This window comes from Nicotiana tomentosiformis, chromosome 5, assembly GCF_000390325.3.
Source record: "Nicotiana tomentosiformis chromosome 5, ASM39032v3, whole genome shotgun sequence".
Classification (NCBI taxonomy): domain Eukaryota; kingdom Viridiplantae; phylum Streptophyta; class Magnoliopsida; order Solanales; family Solanaceae; genus Nicotiana; species Nicotiana tomentosiformis.
Genome location: NC_090816.1, coordinates 40,685,966 through 40,706,747, shown reverse-complemented (window position 1 = coordinate 40,706,747; position 20,782 = coordinate 40,685,966). Strand labels below are relative to the sequence as shown.

General features: G+C 42.1%; 1 protein-coding gene across 1 annotated transcript; it reads right to left on the bottom strand.

Moving 5' to 3' along the window:
* Positions 1-9,023: 9,023 nt before the first annotated feature.
* Positions 9,024-10,034, bottom strand: LOC138892220 (uncharacterized). The gene is made up of 2 exons (XM_070175925.1): positions 9,722-10,034; positions 9,024-9,475 (listed from the first exon to the last, which is right to left on the bottom strand). Exons 1-2 carry the CDS (start codon positions 10,032-10,034, stop codon positions 9,024-9,026), a joined length of 765 nt encoding a protein of 254 aa, XP_070032026.1.
* Between the last annotated feature and the right edge of the window lie 10,748 nt (positions 10,035-20,782).

Genomic DNA, 20,782 nt, shown 5'->3' with positions numbered 1-20,782 from the left:
CTCTATACCTCTCGGTAGTTTGAGTGATTTTGCCCAATTTGGATTTTTCAACCCCAATTGGGTATTTGCACAATACAAGTGATATTAGCTCAAGTTGGGTATTACTATCTCTAGGTTTAACCCTTTAATTGGGGCTATTAATTTTTTGAGTTCACCCTAATTTCTTGTTAGCCAAGTTTTCCTGGACTTAGTCTCTCTTTCTCAAGTAGAGGCTAAGTCAAATATGCATAAATCAATGTTTGCAACCATTGATTCTAGGATTCAATCATGAACAAGGCTAAATATCACTAACCCAATAAAAAGTAAGCCCTAAATTAAACACCCATCAAATACCTACACTAGAGTTGGGTCACAACCCTAGCTAAAGATTTAGCTACTTATGAAAAGTACAGAAATCAAAGAAGAAATTAAGATAGAATGCATATTAATTGATTAGGGAAAGAAAATCTAATGTATAGATGTTAATCTAGTACAAATATCCTCAAAATAGCAAAGAAAACGGCTCAGGTGCTCTTCTCCAACGTCACTTAACCTAAAAATGACAAAAAGTTCTATTTATACTAAGCTGAAAATATCTGACAAAATTGCCCTTGCGGAGGTTGTGCGGCCGCATAATTCTGGTGCGGTCCACACAATGAGCTTTTGCGGCCGCACAATTATTGTGCGGTCTGCATTCTTGGAATTTTGGGCTTGGAATTTCGGGGCTTCTTTTTTCCGCATAAAAACGAGTGCGGCCACATTTCTGATTGTGCGACCGCATAAAAATGATGCGGTCCGCACTCCTTGATTTTGAACTTGACTCCAACTCTCTGATTCTTCACTCCTGCGGACCGCATAATAGTGAGTGCGGCCGCACTTGATATTTTGCGGCCGCACAATTTTGGTGTGGTCCACACTCCTTCAGCTTGCCCAAATACCATTCTCTGAATGTCTTCTCTGCAGCCGCACAACTGGCTTTTTTGCCCTGTTTTGGTTCTTGTTCACTTTTGACTCCTTTATGAGTTGATTTTGACTTCTTTGGCTCACATCCCAATATTCCTGCAAGCAAGCACATTTTGTTAGTTTCCAGGAATGCCTTTAAGTATTTTTGAGCTAAATCAAAGGTAAAAGAGAGCAAATAATCGGTCAAAATCCCTACTTATCAACTCCCCCAAACTTAAGCTTTTGCTTGTCCTCAAGAAAATAAGGCAATTCCCACCTCCACTAGAAAAAGAGATATTTCAGCTGGCTTAAGGTGAATCAATCACACATCAATTGGGACCAACAATTACCCACAACACATGAATTATCAACAATGCAATGGTTTGACTTTTTGAGTACAATAGTTCTAATGTGCACTAGAGCATCAAGAGTTGACTCTATTCATCAAGGAAGCTCGCTCTTTCACGTAGGTCATTGTGGATCCCAAACTCCTCCTTCTCTACTCTCCTTTAGCACATCTCACTTTAGAATGCAACACTCGATACAAGAATTGTGAAAAGTTCGCTCATCTCTCTCAAAAGAATGCTACAAGTCCGGCTCTAAGTACCATAAGGTTGCCCCTCATGTAAATCATCACTAATGTAAGCTCACTCAACTTGAAATTGTGTAGGGCTTTTGCGGGATGTAATGAAGGCTTTTGGACCAAGGTAGGACTTGTTGGAATAAAATGGTTTCATCTTTCCTTAAGCACTCCATTTTCTATTTTCGGCTCATACTTTCTCGATTCTTTGAGTCATTTTCTTCTTCCTCGGGGGAACTAGAGAGACGTAACGTCACTCTTTCTTGATCATGACATTCATTTTTCTCCTTTTCTATTTACTTCAGCCTTTTGTCCCTACTTTCTTTTGAATTCCCTTCAACTATTCATTTTATTCACTTTCTTTTTGGCATTTTTCTTTTTGTTCTTTGCCTTCCCTTTTCTTCATTTCTTTTTCTTCTTTGTACCTTTTATCACTTCAAACTCCTCGTCTCTCCCCCAAACTTTTGTTTTTGCCCATTTTTTCTCAAGAATGCTAAGGAAAGATCGGGTGCCAAGAGAGAGTCTCTATAGAACGGATAAATACTTGTAACGTGGTTATTGAAAGAAAAAGGGTTCGGCTCAAAGGGATTGACTAGGGTTATCATATTGGTAGGCTATGGAAGATTTCAATTTCAAATTGGATCAAGGAGAGCCTACAATCATTTCTCAAGCCAAGATACCCTTAGAATTTTGCCTAGAAAAACACTCGGGGCAAGTTCTATACTATTGGCACGGGAACTTGGACTTGCAGTTCAATACCTCACCTCTCACACTACCGGATTGCTAAAGGGAACGGAGTCGAGTGCCCACAACAAATGGCTCAACTGAACCGCTCGATTACTGTTTGAGTCAACACAAGAGTCTAAAGGTCACAACTAGAGATATTTTATGCCAACAACTTTGTTTTTAACCATAAGGTCAGAGGTAAATGTGTTAGTACCAAGTGAAGCATGCTCGAGACACTTTTATTCATTACTATTATATTTTTTCAAAACATAAAATAAAACAGACTCAATCCCTTAAGAAGGTTGTCACTCCATCTATCGTTGGGAAAAGCCACTCGGTTCACACAAAATCCACCTTTGGAAAGAACCGTGGCATTAAGAAAACCAAAGGCTTATTGTTCACTCAAAACGTAAAAAGAAGCTAACAGATTAAAAAGAAGCTACTAAAGTAAATAAGAAGTTATACTACTAAGGAAAAGCAAACTAAAGAAGCTATGAAGTAAACTACGGGAAGCGAGATAAATAAATATACAAACTGAAGTCAAATGAATATATACATAAGGGAAATGAATATTTACATCAAATGGGGACAATATATGCATACCAAAGGGAAAATAAGAATGAAAGAAAAATAGTATCAGAGTTATTACATGTCAAATGTCAAATGTCAATTAATCAAAATAGACCACCCCCCAAATGAAAAATAAGCATTGTCTCCAATGCTTAACAAAAATAAGAACCGGGAAGGAGTAGAGAGTTAAGAGAACTCCCTATGTGGTCTCAGTCTACATGGGATCATCAACACCCTCTGTCTCCTCTAACTGTATGTCATTATCTCCTGGCTGAGGGACAACTGTGTTGCTGAGCATCTGTATTATCTCCTCAGCAGTGTGTGCAGTCTCAACCAGCTCCTCAGACTGGCCGGCTGCTGGGACTATCTACTCCATAAGCAAGTCCAATGGAAGATCTCCGACAGATGCAATCTTTTCAACCTCTTTGCTCAGCTTCTCTACCGACTTCTTTGATGTTTGGGATCTACGCATCTTCTTGACATGTTTACCCAAATCCTTAATGACCTTCCCATGCGTCGCCAGAGTATCAATAATGGTCTTCTGGTTCTCTAGAAGTTTCTTCAATGTTTCCTCCACTGATGGAGGTACCTGTGGTTCTGCTGGGGCTGAGGACTGTGTTGCAACAACACTGGATATATGAGTCAGCTTTGTAGTAGCTGCCTGCATCCAGTTATTGAGACTCGCAGCGCAGTCTGAGAATATATCGATGAAGCTGACACTGATAATGGCACTGATAGTCTAGCAGAAGTAGGTGGTCCGGAAGATGAAGGTGGCATGGCTGCTGTCCCGGTAGAAGTACCGGTTGCGGTAGATGGCTAGGCAGCTGAATCAGTAACCACAACCGCTGGCTCCTCAGACTGGCCAGTGAAGGTAGTAGCTTTACCCTTGAATTTCCGGTTGTCAACTCCCTGAAGTTGGTACTAAGAGAAAGGCTTCTTGGCCTTTACCTCGGTGTCATAATGCCTTGGCTCCACCCTTTGGTCCTTGAAGTACTCTGTGAGGAAGATCGGGTATGGGTAGGACCTTTCATATTTTTGGACAGCCAGAGTGATGTTTGTGGACATGATAGCACCCACATTGATTGGGTAACCATTCATAATTGAGGCTACCAAGACTGCACGAGGAAGTGGAAGATTGTTGTCATTGAGGCATGGATCAATGAGGCTACATACAAATGTTTGCCACCCTTTTGCTTCAAAGTTTAGGGTGGCTTGGACTATTGGAACTCCTGCTGTGAGCCACAGAGGTGCTGACCCTCGAATAGCCAGAATCTCAGCTAGCCATGGGCGAGCTGCGTCACCCATAGCCAGCTTCTCCAGGTATTGGACTGCCTCCACTTCCTCAAACCCCACATACTTGTTCAAGGTCCAGGCATCAAACTTGATTTTTGAATTTCGAACTTTTGTCACCTTGGTACCCTTTTTGATATGAGCGACATTGGTATAGAATTCCTTGTCCAAATACTCATTGTCATCCATAGCGCTGTGGGTGAAACATCTCTAACCTTTTCGCTCTTGGAATTATCGGAGGACATTGGGGTTGTGCTTGTCTAGATCTTTCATCAAGAACTGCCGCTCAAGAGTGAGTGACCGCTGCGGCCACCATTACCTAAATTTAGCAAAGGCAGCAGCACTGACAAATCTATCCTCCCATAGCTATGGTCTCTTTGATCTCTCCAAACCTCCTACTGTAGTATCCCCTCCTCTCACATCGTCTGGGACATCATCATCATCATCCACATTAATTGGATCAGCTTGAGCATGTGAGGAAGAGGGCTCAGAGGCTTGACTACCCTCTTCTGAACCATCAGAGGAACTGGCAGAAGAAGTTCACTCATCTACTAGGTGGAATCTACCAGGAAATTATTGTGATTGGGCTTTCGGCTGTGATTGCACGGAGTTACCCCTCAGAAGCTTCCCCAGATGGGACATACTCACTGGTTTCCGAGGGTTCGGGAGGTCTGTTGACTATAGCTTTCTTACTTATAATCCTTTGAAGTGTTAGAGGTAGGCTGCTTTTACCTCGACCTCGACCTCGGGAGGGTTCTGCCCTCCCTTGCGATGCATCTCCTCTACCACGTGAGCGAACCATTGTCTGCAATGCATAAGGATAAAAGTCAGTTAGATTTGTAAACCACAGGTGCATGCATAACAATTGCAGTAAAGCAGTCTCAGATGGGGCAGTGCGGAGTGCACCAAAGTGAGTGCGGCCGCAAACTGCCCAGTGCGGACCACACAAAAGTGAGTGTGGCCGCATAACCAAAAGTGCGGACCGTACAATTTTGAATACGGCCGCACAACCCTAGATTCAAACTACTGGGGTCTCTGATGTTTCATCAGTGCGGACCGCATAAAAATGAATGTGGCCGCACAAGTCCACTGCGGACTGCACAATTTTGAGTGTGGCTGCACAGCCCCAGGTTCAGACTACTTGGGTCTCTGATGTTTCATCAGTGCGGACCGCACTAAAATGAGTGCGGCCGTATAAGTCCACTACAGACCGCACAATTTTTAGGGCGCCCACACAAATCATGCACACTGATACCCTAATTTAGAGAACTGCGGACCGCACAAACATGTGTGCGGCTGCAGAATTTGAATTCAGGCGTGACTTAGGGTTCATGGAATTTTATTCACAAATTACTCAAGTTTTTTGCAACAAAACATCATTAGTCACTTACCCAGACCCCAATTAACGTTTAAAAAGGATAGCCACATGATTCTAATCACAAACAACTAACCATTAACATATTTAGGCATGGAATAACCCTAGTCAAAAGAATAAAATTAAGGAAAAATCTAAAGAATAAATTAGCATACCAGTAATGAAGATGCAGGTGAGATTCAACACTGATGAAATGAGGAGAGATTGAAAACAATGAGATATGCACTGTGCTAGCCTAGCTTCAGGCTTCAAAAGAGCGTAAAGTGTAAAAAGCTGAGGGAGGCCCTATTTATACTTTTACCCGTCGGGCCCACAATTTTACCTGGAGTGCGGTCGCACAATTTTGAGTGCGGTCCACACTCATTACCTTCCCTTGTGAAGAACTGTTGCGGAACGCACAATATTGAGTACGGCCGCAGAATTAGTGCGGACCGCACAAAAATGGGTGCGGCCGCATTTTGTTAAGGATTTTTGTCAGACAAAACTTCAAAGACCATGTATGTTTCATCTTGCAGTTTTGCGACCGCAAACAAAATTGTGCGGCCACAGAGTGGCAGTGCGGTCCGCACTTTTGTGACACTTAGCCAAATTTTTCATGCTCAGTTCCTGCAATGCACATCCATTCTTGCTTACACTTCAAAACTAGTTAGTACAAAACAAAGCCTATCTAATCTAAAGAAGAAGAACAAGAAAAAGAAAAAGACACATGGGTTGCCTCCCAAGAAGCGCCTGATTTAACGTCGCTACACGACATATGTTACCATCAATCACTTGAACGGGAGCAACGCCACAATGTGGCCATCATCAACCTTGCCAAGATAATGTTTAACCCCGTGCCCGTTGACTCTAAACACCTTATCATTTTTATTTTTCAAATATAGAGAACCAAAGGGTGTCACATGTACAACTTCAAATGGGCCACTCCACTTTGATTTCAGCTTTCCCGGAAACATCCGCAACCGAGAGTTGAACAAAAGCACAAGATCACCTTGTTTGAATTCTATGTTCCAGATATACTTGTCATGGAGGTACTTCATCTTATCCTTAGACAAGGACGAAATGGAGTATGCATAGAACCGAAACTCATCAAGTTCATTCAATTGCTCCACCCTAAGATTTGTAGCTATATCCCACTCAAGGTTAAGCTTCTTCAACTCCCACATAGGCTTATGCTCAAGTTCCACCGGAAGGTTACAAGCTTTCTCGAACACTAACCGATACAGAGACATACTAATTGGTGTTTGTAAGCTGTTCTATAAGCCCAAAGAGCATCGGCAAGTTTCTTCGACCAATCTGTCCGGTTGGCATTCACAATCTTTGACAGAATACTCTTGATCTCCCGGTTGGAGACTTCAACATGTCCACTTGCTTGAGGATGATAGGGGGTCGACACTTATGAGAGACGCCATACTTGGAGAGTAAAGTATCAAAATCTTTGTTGCAAAAGTGTGATCCCCCATCACTAATGATGTCTCTTGGAGTACCAAACCTTGTGAATATGTTCTTCTTCAAGAAAGCTACCATACTTCGAGCTTCATTGTTGGGCAAAGCCATAGCTTCAACCCATTTGGATATGTAATCCACAGCTACCAACATATAGGTGTTCCTACATGAGCTCACAAAACGGGCCCATAAATTCAATGCCCCAAACATAAAAAATATCAATCTCTAGGATAGTGGTGAGATGCATCTCATTTTTCTTGGAGATCCCATCGGCCCTTTGGCATTGATCACAACGCTTAACGAGGTCACTAGAGTCCTTGTAAGGGGTAGGCCAATAGAATCCACAACTTATCACCTTTGTAGCAGTTCTCGCTCCACCATGGTGACCACCATATGGCGAAGAGTGACAAGCTTAAAGAATAACCAATTATTTTTCTTCTAGTACATACCTTCGGATAACACCATCAGTACAAAATTTGAAGAGATATGGCTCATCCCAATAGTAGTCCAGGAAGTCCCGTTTGAGCTTCTTCCTTTGGTTTGAAGAGAGCTCATTCGGAAAAATGCCACTCATAAGATAATTGGCCACATCGGTAAACCATGGCATCCCAGTCATAGAAATGGAAAGGAGTTGTTCGTCAGGAAATGAATCATTGATCTCAAGGCCATCATGTGGCCTCCCCTCCTCCTCCAATCGGGACAAGTGGTCTGCCACTTGATTCTCATTACCCTTGCGGACTTGAATTTTTAGATCAAACTCTTGCAATAGAAGCACCCACCGCATCAACCTTGCCTTAGATTATTTCTTGCTCATCAAATAACGAAGTGCCGCATGGTCGGTGTGAACAATCACCTTTGTACCCATTAGGTACGGCATAACTTCTCCATAGAAAAGACAATGGCTAGGAGTTCTTTCTCGGTCACCATATAGTTGACTTGGGCCTCGTTCATGGTCTTGCTAGCATAGTAGATTGGATGAAAGATCTTGTTAATTCGTTGCCCCAATACTGCTCCAACCGCCACATCGCTTGCATCACACATAAGCTCAAATGGTAAGCTCCAATTTGGCGCGGTGATAATAGGAGTGGTAGTCAACTTATACTTAAGTAGTTCAAATATGTTCATACAATCTTCATTGAAAAGGAACTTGGCATCTTTCTCCAAGAGTTAGCACAAAGGGTTTACCACCTTAGAAAAGTCCTTGATGAATCGGCGGTAAAACCTCGCATGACCTAGAAAACTCCTCACTCCCTTTACGGAAGTAGGGGGAGGGAGTTTGTATATCACTTCAATTTTTGGTTTATCGACCTCAATACCATTCTTGGAAATCTTGTGACCGAGGACAATGCCCTTCTCGACCATAAAGTGACACTTCTCCCAATTCAACACCAAGTTAGTTTCCTCACAACGTGCCAATACCTTATCCAAGTTATCCAAGCACTCTTCAAAAGAATTCCCCACGACAGAAAAATCATCCATGAAAACCTTGAGAAAGTCCACCATACCGGTGAAGATGGCCATCATGCACCGTTGAAAAGTTGTTATTGCATTGCATAACCCGAATGGCATCCGCGAGAATGCGAAAGTGCCATAGGGACAAGTGAAAGTGGTCTTCTCTTGGTCTTCAGGAGCAATAAGAATCTGGTTATACCCGGAATATCCATCAAAGAAGCAATAATAATCACTTCCGGCTAACCTATCCAACATTTGATCAAGAAATGAAAGCGGAAAATGGTCTCTCCGAGTAACTTTGTTGAGCTTCCTATAATCCAAGTACACTCTCCACCCGGTGACAGTTCTTGTGGTGATCAATTCATTTTTGTCATTTGTTATCACAGTCATGCCCTCTTTATTTGGGATACATTGCACCGGCGAGGTCTACGAACTATCAGAAATGGGGTAAACAACCCTGGCATCCAACCACTTAATGATCTCTTTCTTTACTACCTCTTGCATGGACTCATTCAATCGTCTTTGATGTTCCATGGAGGGTTTGGCATCCTCCTCCAAAATGATTTTGTGCATGCAAAAGGCGGGGGGGCTTATACCCCGAATATCCACCAATGTCTAACCTATTACTTTATTCCTCATTTGGAGCACCGCAAGGGTGGAATCTATCTACACGTTAGTTAAGAACGAGGAAAGAATAACAGGCAAAGTGGAACAAGGGCCTAGAAACTCATACCTGAGGTGTGAAGGCAAAGGCTTTAACTCTAAGGTAGGAGGCTCCTCGATTGAGGGCTTTGTTGGTGGAGTCTTCCGATTTTCGAGATCCAAGGAAATTTTTCGGGGCTCATAAGTATATGATCTCATTCCTTGCAAAGCATTGACACAATCTACAAAGCCTTCCTTCTCATCCCCATCATGATTCAACAACACATCTTCCAAGGTATCTTTAACATTTATCACAGCACTTGTGTCATCAATAATTACTTCGGTCACAAGATCCACGAACGAACACACTTCGTTGCTATTTGGCTGCCTTATTGACTTACAAACATGGAACACCACTTTTTCATCGCCCACCCGGAAGGTGAGCTCGCCAGCTTCCACATTAACTAAGGCCTTCCCTGTAGCAATGAAATGTCTCCCCAAAATTATTGGCACCTTGTAGTCAACCTCACAGTCAAGTATCACAAAATCTGCGGGAAGGATGAACTTGTCGACCCGAATTAACACATCATCAATTATCCCCAATTGCCTTTTCATTGTCCGATCCGCCATTTGCAACCTCATGGATGTGGGTATTGGTTGCCCAATCCCCAACATTTTGAACATAGAATAGGGCATCAAGTTAATGCTTTCCCCCAAGTCACAAAAAGCTTTGGCAAAATCGGCACTCCCAATAGTGCACGGGATTGTGAAAGCACCAGAGTCTTCCAACTTTGGAGCCATGGAGTGCACAATAGCACTCACTTGATGTGTTATTTTGATCGTTTCACAGTTCATTGATCTCTTCTTTGTTACCAAGTCCTTCATGAACTTGGCATATCCCGACATTTGTTCTAAGGCTTCAACCAACAGCACATTTATGGACAAACTTTTCATCATATCAATGAATTTCTTGAATTGATTCTCATTGTGTTGCTTTGAAAGTCTTTGAGGATATGGACGAGGAGGCCTTGGCATTGGTACCTTAGTCTTTAGCACTACCGGATCACGTGTTCCCTAAACGGGTTCACTTCCTCTTGCATCTCCTCCGCATTTTCATCAATATCAATCCTCGCTTCTTCATTATCTTGAACATCATTGCTTGTCTCAACATGATCTTGCACCAACACATCATCACCCACATGTTTTCTTTGGTTTGAGGTACTAGCAACTCTACCTTTCCCACTTCTTGTTATCATAGCCATTGTATGCCCCATATTCCCACCTTTCGAGTTTACCAGTGTATCACTCGGTAGTGCCCCATTTAGGCGAGTATTTAAAGCTTGAGAAATTTGGCAAAGTTGAACCTCTAAGTTGCGGATAGAAGTATTGTGGGAGGCTAATTGGGAATCGGAGTCGGCGTTTTTCTCCATCATTTTCTTAAATATGTTTTCAATCCATCCTATTTCACTATTGGAAGAACTAGGACCTTGCGACGGATATGGAGGCGGGTTGTTTTGTTGTTGATACATCGGGGGCCTCTGAAAGCCCGACCCCCGATTTTCTTGATTGCTATTGTTCCAAGAACCGGTGATTGTGCAACGGGGTGGTGACAATGAGTGGTGTTATGCGGCTTTAGGGCCAGATTTGTGTTTCGAACATTGATGGGTTGATAGAGATGATCACAATTCGCATTATTCCATTCACCCAGGTGTCACAAAGATGTACCGTGACTTGAAAAAATACTATTTGTGGTGGAGGATGAAGAAAGATATTGTCAATCATGTCTCTCGATGTTTGAATTGTCAACACGAGAAGTACGAGCATCAGAAACCGGGTGGGTTGAGTGGAAGTGGGAGCGCATCACTATGGATTTTGTGGTAGGCTTACCACTGACTTTGAGGAAATATAACGTTGTTTGGGTTATTGTGGATCGGTTGACTGAGTCTTTACACTTCATTCTGGTGATGACATCCTATTCTTCAGAGCGGTTGACTCATATTTACATCTGAGAGATTATCCGTCTGCACGACGTGCCCATTTCCATCATTTTTGATCGGGGCACTCAGTTCAATCACATTTTTGGAGAGCTGTGTAGCGTTAGTTGGGCATGCATGTCGAGCTGAGTTCTGCGTTTCATTCTCAGATAGACGGATAATCCAAGCACACTATTCAGATTTTTGAGGACATGTTGTGGGCATGCTCTATGGATTTCGGGGGTCAGGGGGGTCAGTGGGACTAGTTTTTACCTCAAGTGGAATCCTCCTACAACAACAACTATCAATCGAGCATATAAATGGCTCCGTACGAGGCCTTATATGGGAGGCATTATCGTTCGCTGGTTGCTTGATTTAAGCCCGGTGAGGCTAGATTATTTGGCACTGATTTGGTTCGATGCTTTGGAGAAGGTTAAGGTGATTCAGGCGCGACTTCGTATAGCTCAGTCCAGGCAAAAGAGGTATGCAAACCGGAAAGTTCGAGATTTGGCTTTACATAGATGGTGAGAAGATTCTTCTCCGAATTTCGTCTATGAAGGGTGTGACGTAATTTGGGAAGAAGGAAAAGTTGAGCACGAGGTTTACTGGCCCGTTTGATATTTTAGAGAGGGATAGGGAGGTTGCTTATAGGCTTGCATTGCCTCCTAGCCTAGCAGGGGTACATTCGGTATTTCACGTCTCCATGCTTCGGAAGTACCATGAGGATGGGTCACATGTTTTAGACTTCATCACGGTGCAACTTGATAAGAATTTGACCTATGAGGAAGAGCCGGTGGCTATTTTAGACCGCTAGTTTCTTAAGTTTAGATCTAAGAGTTAACGTTAATTTCATTAGGACATGTTAAGATATTGATTGGAGAAATAACGGAACTTGGGTTTCTTTTTTAGTATAATGTTCGTTCCATATCACGTATGTAAGCGTAAAATTAGTGCAGTACCCAAAAACAAAAGTAGAGCAAAGGGAGGCCAACTTTGATATTAAAATATTTAATAGGGACCCTATTTGTCAAGATATGAAAGTTTTAAAATATTGTAAATCGAATGCGTGGGATTGAACTTGAAGTGGGGCCCTCAATTTCAGCAATTCATACACATGTACAGGCAATTCATACATATGTACAGGTAATAGTATCCACATAAAGCTATCAAGTATAACACCTTTAAAGCACATAAAGTATAAATTTCTGGAAATACGCTCGTCAGCAAGCAGGCATGTTGACGGTATCCTGCATGCTAACACTCACATATAGAATAGTTGAAAGTATAGATCCAGCCTTCGTTTTTGTAAGAAATCTTTTCAACAACATATTTTTTTAGCATGAGTAGTAGGTTAGATAAGTACTCTAGCATTAGTTTGCCAAATTAAACTAAAATTATATACATATTAATATGGTTACTCGTATGTCATCGTCGCCCGTCGTCACGACTCAAAATCCCGCCAAGTCGTTATGACACCTAATCCAACCCACTAGGTAAACCAAACGGTATAAGTTACAACTATAATAAAAAATCATCAGTAACAATAAGCAAAACTGCAAAAGAGTTCAATACAACTATTCCAAGCACTGGTAGTACAAGTCATGAGCCACTATAATTTATATTTGCAAAGTTAATAAAAAAAATAAATACAATATTTGTTTGAAGTTTACATAAACAGAAATGAATTTCTAACCTACTGGGAACAAATGGTAGCTTGAATCTGGAATGCAGCTACAACTTCAGTGCCAACCTTCGTCATCCACAGTAGCTCAGCTCCAAGATTTGCATGAAAGGTGTAGAAGTGTAGTATAGGTACAACCGACCCCATGTACTTAGTAAGTATCTCGACTAACCTCGGTGAAGTAGTGACGGAGTTTTTAAGTCCAAAAGATACTCATTTTGAATAGCCTGTGCAACTCAATAACATGTACAATACAAAGAAATATCTAGAAAAGACAAACACAAAATAATGAATATCAACAATAAAGGTGCAAAATTGGGGTAGGGGTAATAAACAAGCTTTGTCAATTAAACAAATCAAGCAAATACAACTTACACCAACTACGCACACAAAGAGACATGCATCAAGTAGTATGTGCTCAAATACTCGTACATAATTGTAAATTATGTACATAACAATGATCAAATTCTGTATTAATTTCCAAATACCATATTATGAGTTCAACATGATGACGTATAATGATAACTTTCTCTCAACATTAATCCGACACCCTCCGAGTGTCCACCAACCTACTAACAAGTCCAATGCATATGAAGAATGCGTCAACTAGCATATGTAAATGATATGCATGGATAATACATGTAAAACATGTAAAATGCATGACAAGCATAAAGAATTCATGTGCATAATCAAGAATGCTACCCTTATTCCGCCACATGTGCATAACCAAGAATGCCATCCTTATTCAGCCACATGCGTAAAATCAAGAATGCGACCCTTATTCCGCCACATGTGAATAATAAAGAATGACACCCTTATTTCGCCACATGTGCATAATCACGAATGCCACCCATATTCTGCCACATATGCATAACCAAATATGCCTCCTTTATTTCACCACATGGGCATAATTACGAATGCCGCTCTTATTTTTCCACATGTGTATAACCTAGAAAGCCACCCTTATATTGTGATATGCGCATAACAATAATCACAATCGCGCGGCAAAGACCTCGTGCCATAATATCATCACAATCGCATGGCAAAACCTCGTTCCAACACCCAATCAATCCGTCCAACATGTCCACTTGTGCCATAATCATAGCAATGCAAATGCCAAATTATGATCAAAAGACATATGCTTATAATTTATGCACAAGGAAATGATAATAATAAAATGCGGATGAGTGTTCAACATAAAAAGTATTACTACAGCTAAATCAATTTAGCAATGATTCCACAAATGCCCATCATGGCTAAGTAAGAGATGATAATCCTAAAGTATGATCTCTAGCATGAAAGGATAAGCTTAAGTAGTTGTCACGACCCAAATCTCATATGTCGTGATGGCACCTATCACAATATTAGGCAAGCCGACAATCACAATAAATCACACATCTTTAAATTTGAAAACATAACAAAATAAGTTTAAGAGTAAAACCTCATAAATACTGATAAGAAAATACCACGACTCAATACAATATCCCCCAAAATCTGGATATCACTGAGTACATGAGCATCTATACAATAACATGTCCTAAATGTTGAACACTGTCTAGGAAGGTAGAAAAGTATAAATAAAACTAATAGAAAAAGGAGGAGAGTTAAGCTCTGCGGATGCCAAGGCAGCTACCTCGATAGTTCCCAAACTGAATAAGCTCCAACACTAGCAGCCTCCGTACCCGGAAATACCTGGATTTGTACATGAAGTGCAGAGTATAGTATGAGTACAACCAACCAATGTACTCAATAAGTAACAAGACTAAACTTGGGCTGGAAATAGTGATGAACTCAACCAATACAATCCAAACATAGAGTTTAACAATATAGAGATGACAGGAAATATGACAATAATATCTCAGAGAAACTCTTATCTATTGGCACACAATACAGGAATGTTGGCCATCTTCCAGGTTTAACAGTTAAGCCTAATACAGATAAAATATGCTAGGTGTGATTGAAATTAGGAATGATAGATCTCTATATCTACATGGTAATTATGCATACTAACTGTAATGCAACGCAGTGATAAAATCATATGCATACTCTCGGAGTATCAATTCACTAAATTCTCCCAGTCACTCAATCATCACAGTCACTCAATTCTCCCAATCACTCGGCACTCGCACTCACACTCAGTAGTTACCTGCGCTCGCTGTTGGTGAGTCAAACTCCAGAGGGGCAGATCCTGCCCAAGTATTGAAATAATCCAATCATGGCATGAATCAATAAAGCCTGCTGCAGCGTGCAGACTGATCCCATAAATATCCTCACAATCAGGCCCTTGACCTCACTTAGTCATCAATCTCTCCAATCTCTCAGGCTCACAAATATCATGACAATCAGCCCAAACAATGATGATATGATGTATCAATATATGGAAATAGAGACTAAGATATGATATGCAAATAATATATGTGACTGAGTACATGATTTCAAATTAAGCAAGTAATTCAACAGCAACACGACCTCTGAACAATACCCATCATATAGCCTAAGCATGATTTCTAACATGAATCACATCTCAATTTATCTAACACATGGAGAATATATGGATAATGACAAGTTTATTTGACTACACAATTCCACGGAATCAACCGAGTCACAATTCCTACGGTGCACGCCCACACGCCCGTCACCTAGCATGAGTGTCACCTCAACACCAACCACATAACATGTAATTCACGGATTCATACCCTCATAACCAAGTTTTAAAATGTCACTTATCTCAAACGTGCAAATCTCTACTCAAATAAGCCCGTGCCTCACGAATTGGCCTCCGTATGCCTCGAATCTAGCCATAAACAAGTCTATACAATCAACTCAAGCTATAGGAATCAATTCCATATGAAAAAGCTAAGTTCTTATGCAAAAGTCAAAAAGTCAACTCAAAAGGTCAACCTCGGGCTCACGTCTCTGAATCCAACAAAAGTTACAAAATCCGAACACTCATTCAACCACGAGTCCAACAATACCAAAATTACTCAAATCTGATACCAAATCGCCACTCAAATCTCTAATTCTTACTCTCCAATCCCTAGTCCAAATTTTCAAAATTTCCACCTAAAAACACATAAACTGGTTGGGAAATTCAATGGGTACTCAATATTAATGAATAAAAATGATCAAAAGTGATTTACCTCTTGAAATCTAGTGAAATCCCCTTCAAATATCATCTTAATCCAAGCTCCCAAAGTCCAAAAATGAATAAAATCTCGGAACCCTTCAATTATATACACTGCCTCTGCATCTCACTTCTGCGGGCCAAAAATCCGCATCTGTGGAACCGCTTTTGCGGTGAAAACTCCGCGCCTATGGAATTCACTTAAGCCCACACAAATCCACACCTGCGCTCCAAGATCCTCATCTGCGGAAGTGCTTCTGCAGCCAAACGTTCGCTTCTGCGAAGCCCGCCATGCCTGCCCATCTTTGCACCTATGGAGCCTCATCGCATATGCGGGCCCGCAGATGCGGAAGATCCCTCACACCTATGACCACTGCCCAGCTCCTTCCAGCCTACTCCTATGACCCTTGGCTTGCTCCTGCAAGCTCGCACCTGTTACCAATCCCTTTGCAAGTGCGGTCACACTAGAAAACCCCCCAGCTTCAGCAACTTCCTAAGTCCAAATTCCAATCCGTTAACCATCTGAAATCCAAAAATAAGTCCTAAAATATGATACAAACTTAGTCGAGGCCTCAATTAACACCAAACAATATCAAAAATGCAAATCGCACCCCAATTCAAGCATAATGAAAACTAATGTATTCCAACTTCTACAATCGATGCTGAAACCTATCAAACTAACTCCGATTGACCTTAATTTTTGCATATATGTAATAAATGACATAACAGACATATTCCAACTTCAGGAACCAAAATCCAAGTCCGGTAACCACAAAGTCAAACTCTCCGTCAAACTTCTCAACTCTCTAAACTTCTAATTTTCCAATTTTCGCCATTTCAAGCCAAAATCACCTACGGACCTCCAAATCAATATCTGGACACACTCTTAAGTCCAAAATCACCATATGGAGCTATCAGAACCATCAAAATTCCATTCTAGAGCCATTTACACATAAGTCAATATCTTGTCAACTCTTTCAACTTAGGCTTCCAACCTTGGGACTAAGTCTCCCAACTCTTCAAAAACATCCCCGGAACCAAAACAACCACCCGGGAAAGTCACATAACAACAATTGAGCACCGAATAAGCAATAAAAGGGGGAACGGGGCTACAACAACCAAAACGATCGGCCGGGTCATTATATCATCCCACTTTAAAACAAGCGTTCGTCCTAGAACGGGCCTAAAATCATACATGGAGTCTCAAATAGGCATGGATATCTGCTCCGCATCTCCCACTCGTCTCCCAAGTAACCTCCTTGACTGGATGGCCTCTCCACTGCACCTTCACTGAATCTATGTTCTTTGACCTCAAATTTCGAACTTGCCGATCCAAAATGGCCATCGGCTCCATATCATAAGTAAAATCACCATCCAACTGAACCGTGCTGAAGTCCAAAACATGAGACGGATCGCCGACATACCTACGGTGCATGGAAACATTAAACACTGGATGAACACTTGATAGACTAGGCGGAAATTCAAGCCTATAAGCCACCTCCCCAATCCTCTCAAGCACCTCAAAAGGCCCAATATACCGAGGGCTCAACTTGCCCTGCTTCCCAAACCTCATAACACCCTTCATGGGTGAAACTCTGAGGAGTGCCTTCTCTCCCACCATGTACGCAACATCACGAACCTTCCGATCGGCGTAGCTCTTATGTCTAGACTGCGTCATGCGAAGACGATCTTGAATCAACTTAACCTTGTTCAAAGCATCCTAAACCAAATCAATATCCAATAGCCTTGCCTCAACTGGCTCAAACCATCCCACCAGAGACCGACACCATCTCTGATACAAAGCCTCATACTGAGCCATCTGAATGCTCGATTGGTAGTTGTTGTTATAGGCAAACTCTGCAAGCAGCAGAAACAGATCCCAAGAACCCCCGAAATCTATGACACAATCCCGTAGCATATCCTCCAATATCTGAGGGTGGAATTTTGTACTTAACTCAACTCGTGTGCCTAGCTCTCATTGCACTGCCCTCCAAAAATACGATGTAAACTATGTGCCCCGATCTAAAATGATGGACACCGACACACCGTGAAGGAAAATAATTTTGCAGATGTAGATCTTAGCCAACCGCTGCGAAGAATAAGTATTCCCAACTGGAATGAAATGCACAGACTTGGTCAACTGATCCACAATCACCCAAATATCATCAAACTTCCTCAAAGTCCGTGGGGGCCCAACTACGAAGTCCATGGTGATACGCTCCCATTTCCACTACGGAATATCAAGCCTCTGAAGCAATCCGCCTGGTCTTTGATGCTCATACTTCATCTCCTAACATTTTAGGCACCGAGCTACATACCCCACTAGGTCTTTCTTCATCCTCCTCCACCAATAGTGTTGCCTGAAGTCCTAATACATCTTTGCAGTACCTGGATGATTGGAATACCGCAAACTATGGGCCTCCTCAAGAATCAACTCATGTAGAACATCCACATTGGGCACACAAATCTGACCCTGTATACGCAACACCCCATCATCCTCAATGGTAACCTTGTAGGAATCACCATGCTGAACCATGTCCTTAAGGACAAGGAAATGGGGATCATCATACTGACACTCTCTGATGCGATCATATAAGGAAGACCGAGAAACCACACAAGCTAGAACCCGACTAGGCTCCGAAACATCTAACATCACAAACTGATTAGCCAAGGCCTGAACATCTTATGCAAGTGATCTCTCACATACTGGAATAAATTCAAGGCTACCCATACTCACCGCCTTTCTACTCAAGGCATCGTCCACCACATTGCCCTTCCCGGGATGATACAGAATGGTGATATCATAGTCCTTCAGCAGCTCCAACCATCTCTGTTGCCTCAAATTCAGATCCTTTTGTTTGAACAAGTGCTGGAGACTCCGATGATCCATAAATACCTCACAAGACACACCGTAGAGATAATTCCTCCAAATCTTCAATACATGAACGATGGCTGCAAACTCCAAATCATGAACATGGTAGTTCTTCTCATGGGGCTTCAACTGGTGCGAAGCATAAGCAATCACTCTACCCTCCTACATCTGGACACACCTAATACCAATTCGAGAGGTATCACAATACATTGTATAAGAGCCTGACGTTAAAGGAAAAACGAGAACTGGAGTTGTGGTGAAGGCAGTCTTGAGCTTCAGAAAGCTCTCCTCGCACCCATCCGACCACCTAAATGGAACACCCTTCTGGGTCAACCTGGTCAAAGGCACTGTAATGGATGAGAAACCCTCCATGAAGCGACAATAATATCCGGCCAAACCAAGAAAACTCCGAACCTTAGTAGCTGAAGACGGTCTGGGCAAACTATGAACCGCCTCTATATTTTTTGGATCCACCTTAATCCTTTCACTGGACACCATGTGCCCCAAGAATTCCACCTAACTGAGCCAAAACTCACACTTGGAGAACTTGGCATAAAGCTTCTCTTCCCTCAACCTCTGAAGTACAATCCTTAAATGTTGTGCATGCTCCTCCTGGCTATGTGAGTGCACCAGGATATCATCAATAAATATTATGACAAAAGAATCAAGATATTGTTGGAATACATTGTTCATCAGATGCATGAATGTTGCTGGGGCGTTGGTTAGCTCAAAAGAGATCATAAGGAACTCATAGTGACCATAGCGGATCCTGAATGTCGTCTTCAGACTATATGAGTCCCAAATGTTCAACTGGTGATACCTAGACCTCAAATCAATCTTAACGAACACTCTCGCTCCCTGAAGCTAGTCAAATAGATCATCAATGCGTGGTAAAGGATACTTGTTCTTAATTGTAACTTTGTTTAACTGCCTATAGTCTATGCACATCCGCATAGTACCATTCTTCTTCTTCCTAAACAGAACCAGTGCACCCAGGGTGACACACTAGGTCTAATAAACCCCTTATCAAGAAGCTTTTAAAATTGCTCCTTCAATTTCTTCAACTCTGTTGGTGCCATATGATACAGAGGAATATAAATGGGATAAGTTCCTGGCACCAAGTCAATACCAAAATCAATATCTCTGTCAGGTGGCATGCCCGGCAGGTCTGCAGGAAACACATTCAGAAAGTCTCGTACCACCTGAACAGAATCAATAGTAGGAGTATCAGCACCAACGTCCCTTACAGAGTCCAAATATGATAAACTTCCCTTCCCAACCATCTGTTGGGCCTTCAGATAAGAAATCACCTTGCTGGGAACATAATTTAGAGAACTTCTCCACTCAATCCTCGAAAATCCTGACATCGCCAACGTCACGGTCTTAGCGTGACAATCCAGAATAGCATGACATAGGGACAACCAATTCATACCCAAAATTACGTCGAAATCAACCAAACTAAGTAATAAGAGATCAACTCTAGTCTCCAATCCTCCAATGTTCACCACACACGACCGATACACACGGTCCACAATAATAGTATCGCCCACCGGCGTAAATACATGAACATGTGAAACTAAGGACTCATGGGGCATATCCAAATAACGAGTAAAATAGGATAATACATAAAACTAAGTTGAACCAGGGTCAAATAATGTGGAAGCATCCATGTGGCACACTGAAACAATACACGTGATAACTGCATCTGAAGCAACGACCTCTGACATGGCAGGAATAGCATAGAATTGAGCCTGACCACCACCTGATCGGCCTCCCCCTCTATGGCAACCTCTAGCTGCCTGAGCCCTAACCCGAGCTGGCTGGCGGGTGGTGAAGTAACTGGTGAGGAAGTCACCGCCTAACCCCTCTGCTGAACTGGACCTCCAAAGAGATGGGGACACTGTCTCCACATATGCCCAAACTCCCCGAACTCAAAGCAACTCCCCGCTGGTGGTGGGGAGTGAATTGAACCCCTAAAACCAGAATAACTGGTAGAAGGACCTGGCATAGATGAACCCTAAGCCAATGGAGCACGGGATGAACTATGAGCGGGGAGAGCACTGAGAGATGACTGACTCGGATGGGCACTATATGAACCATGGATAGATGATGCACCACGTTGAACCGGACGAG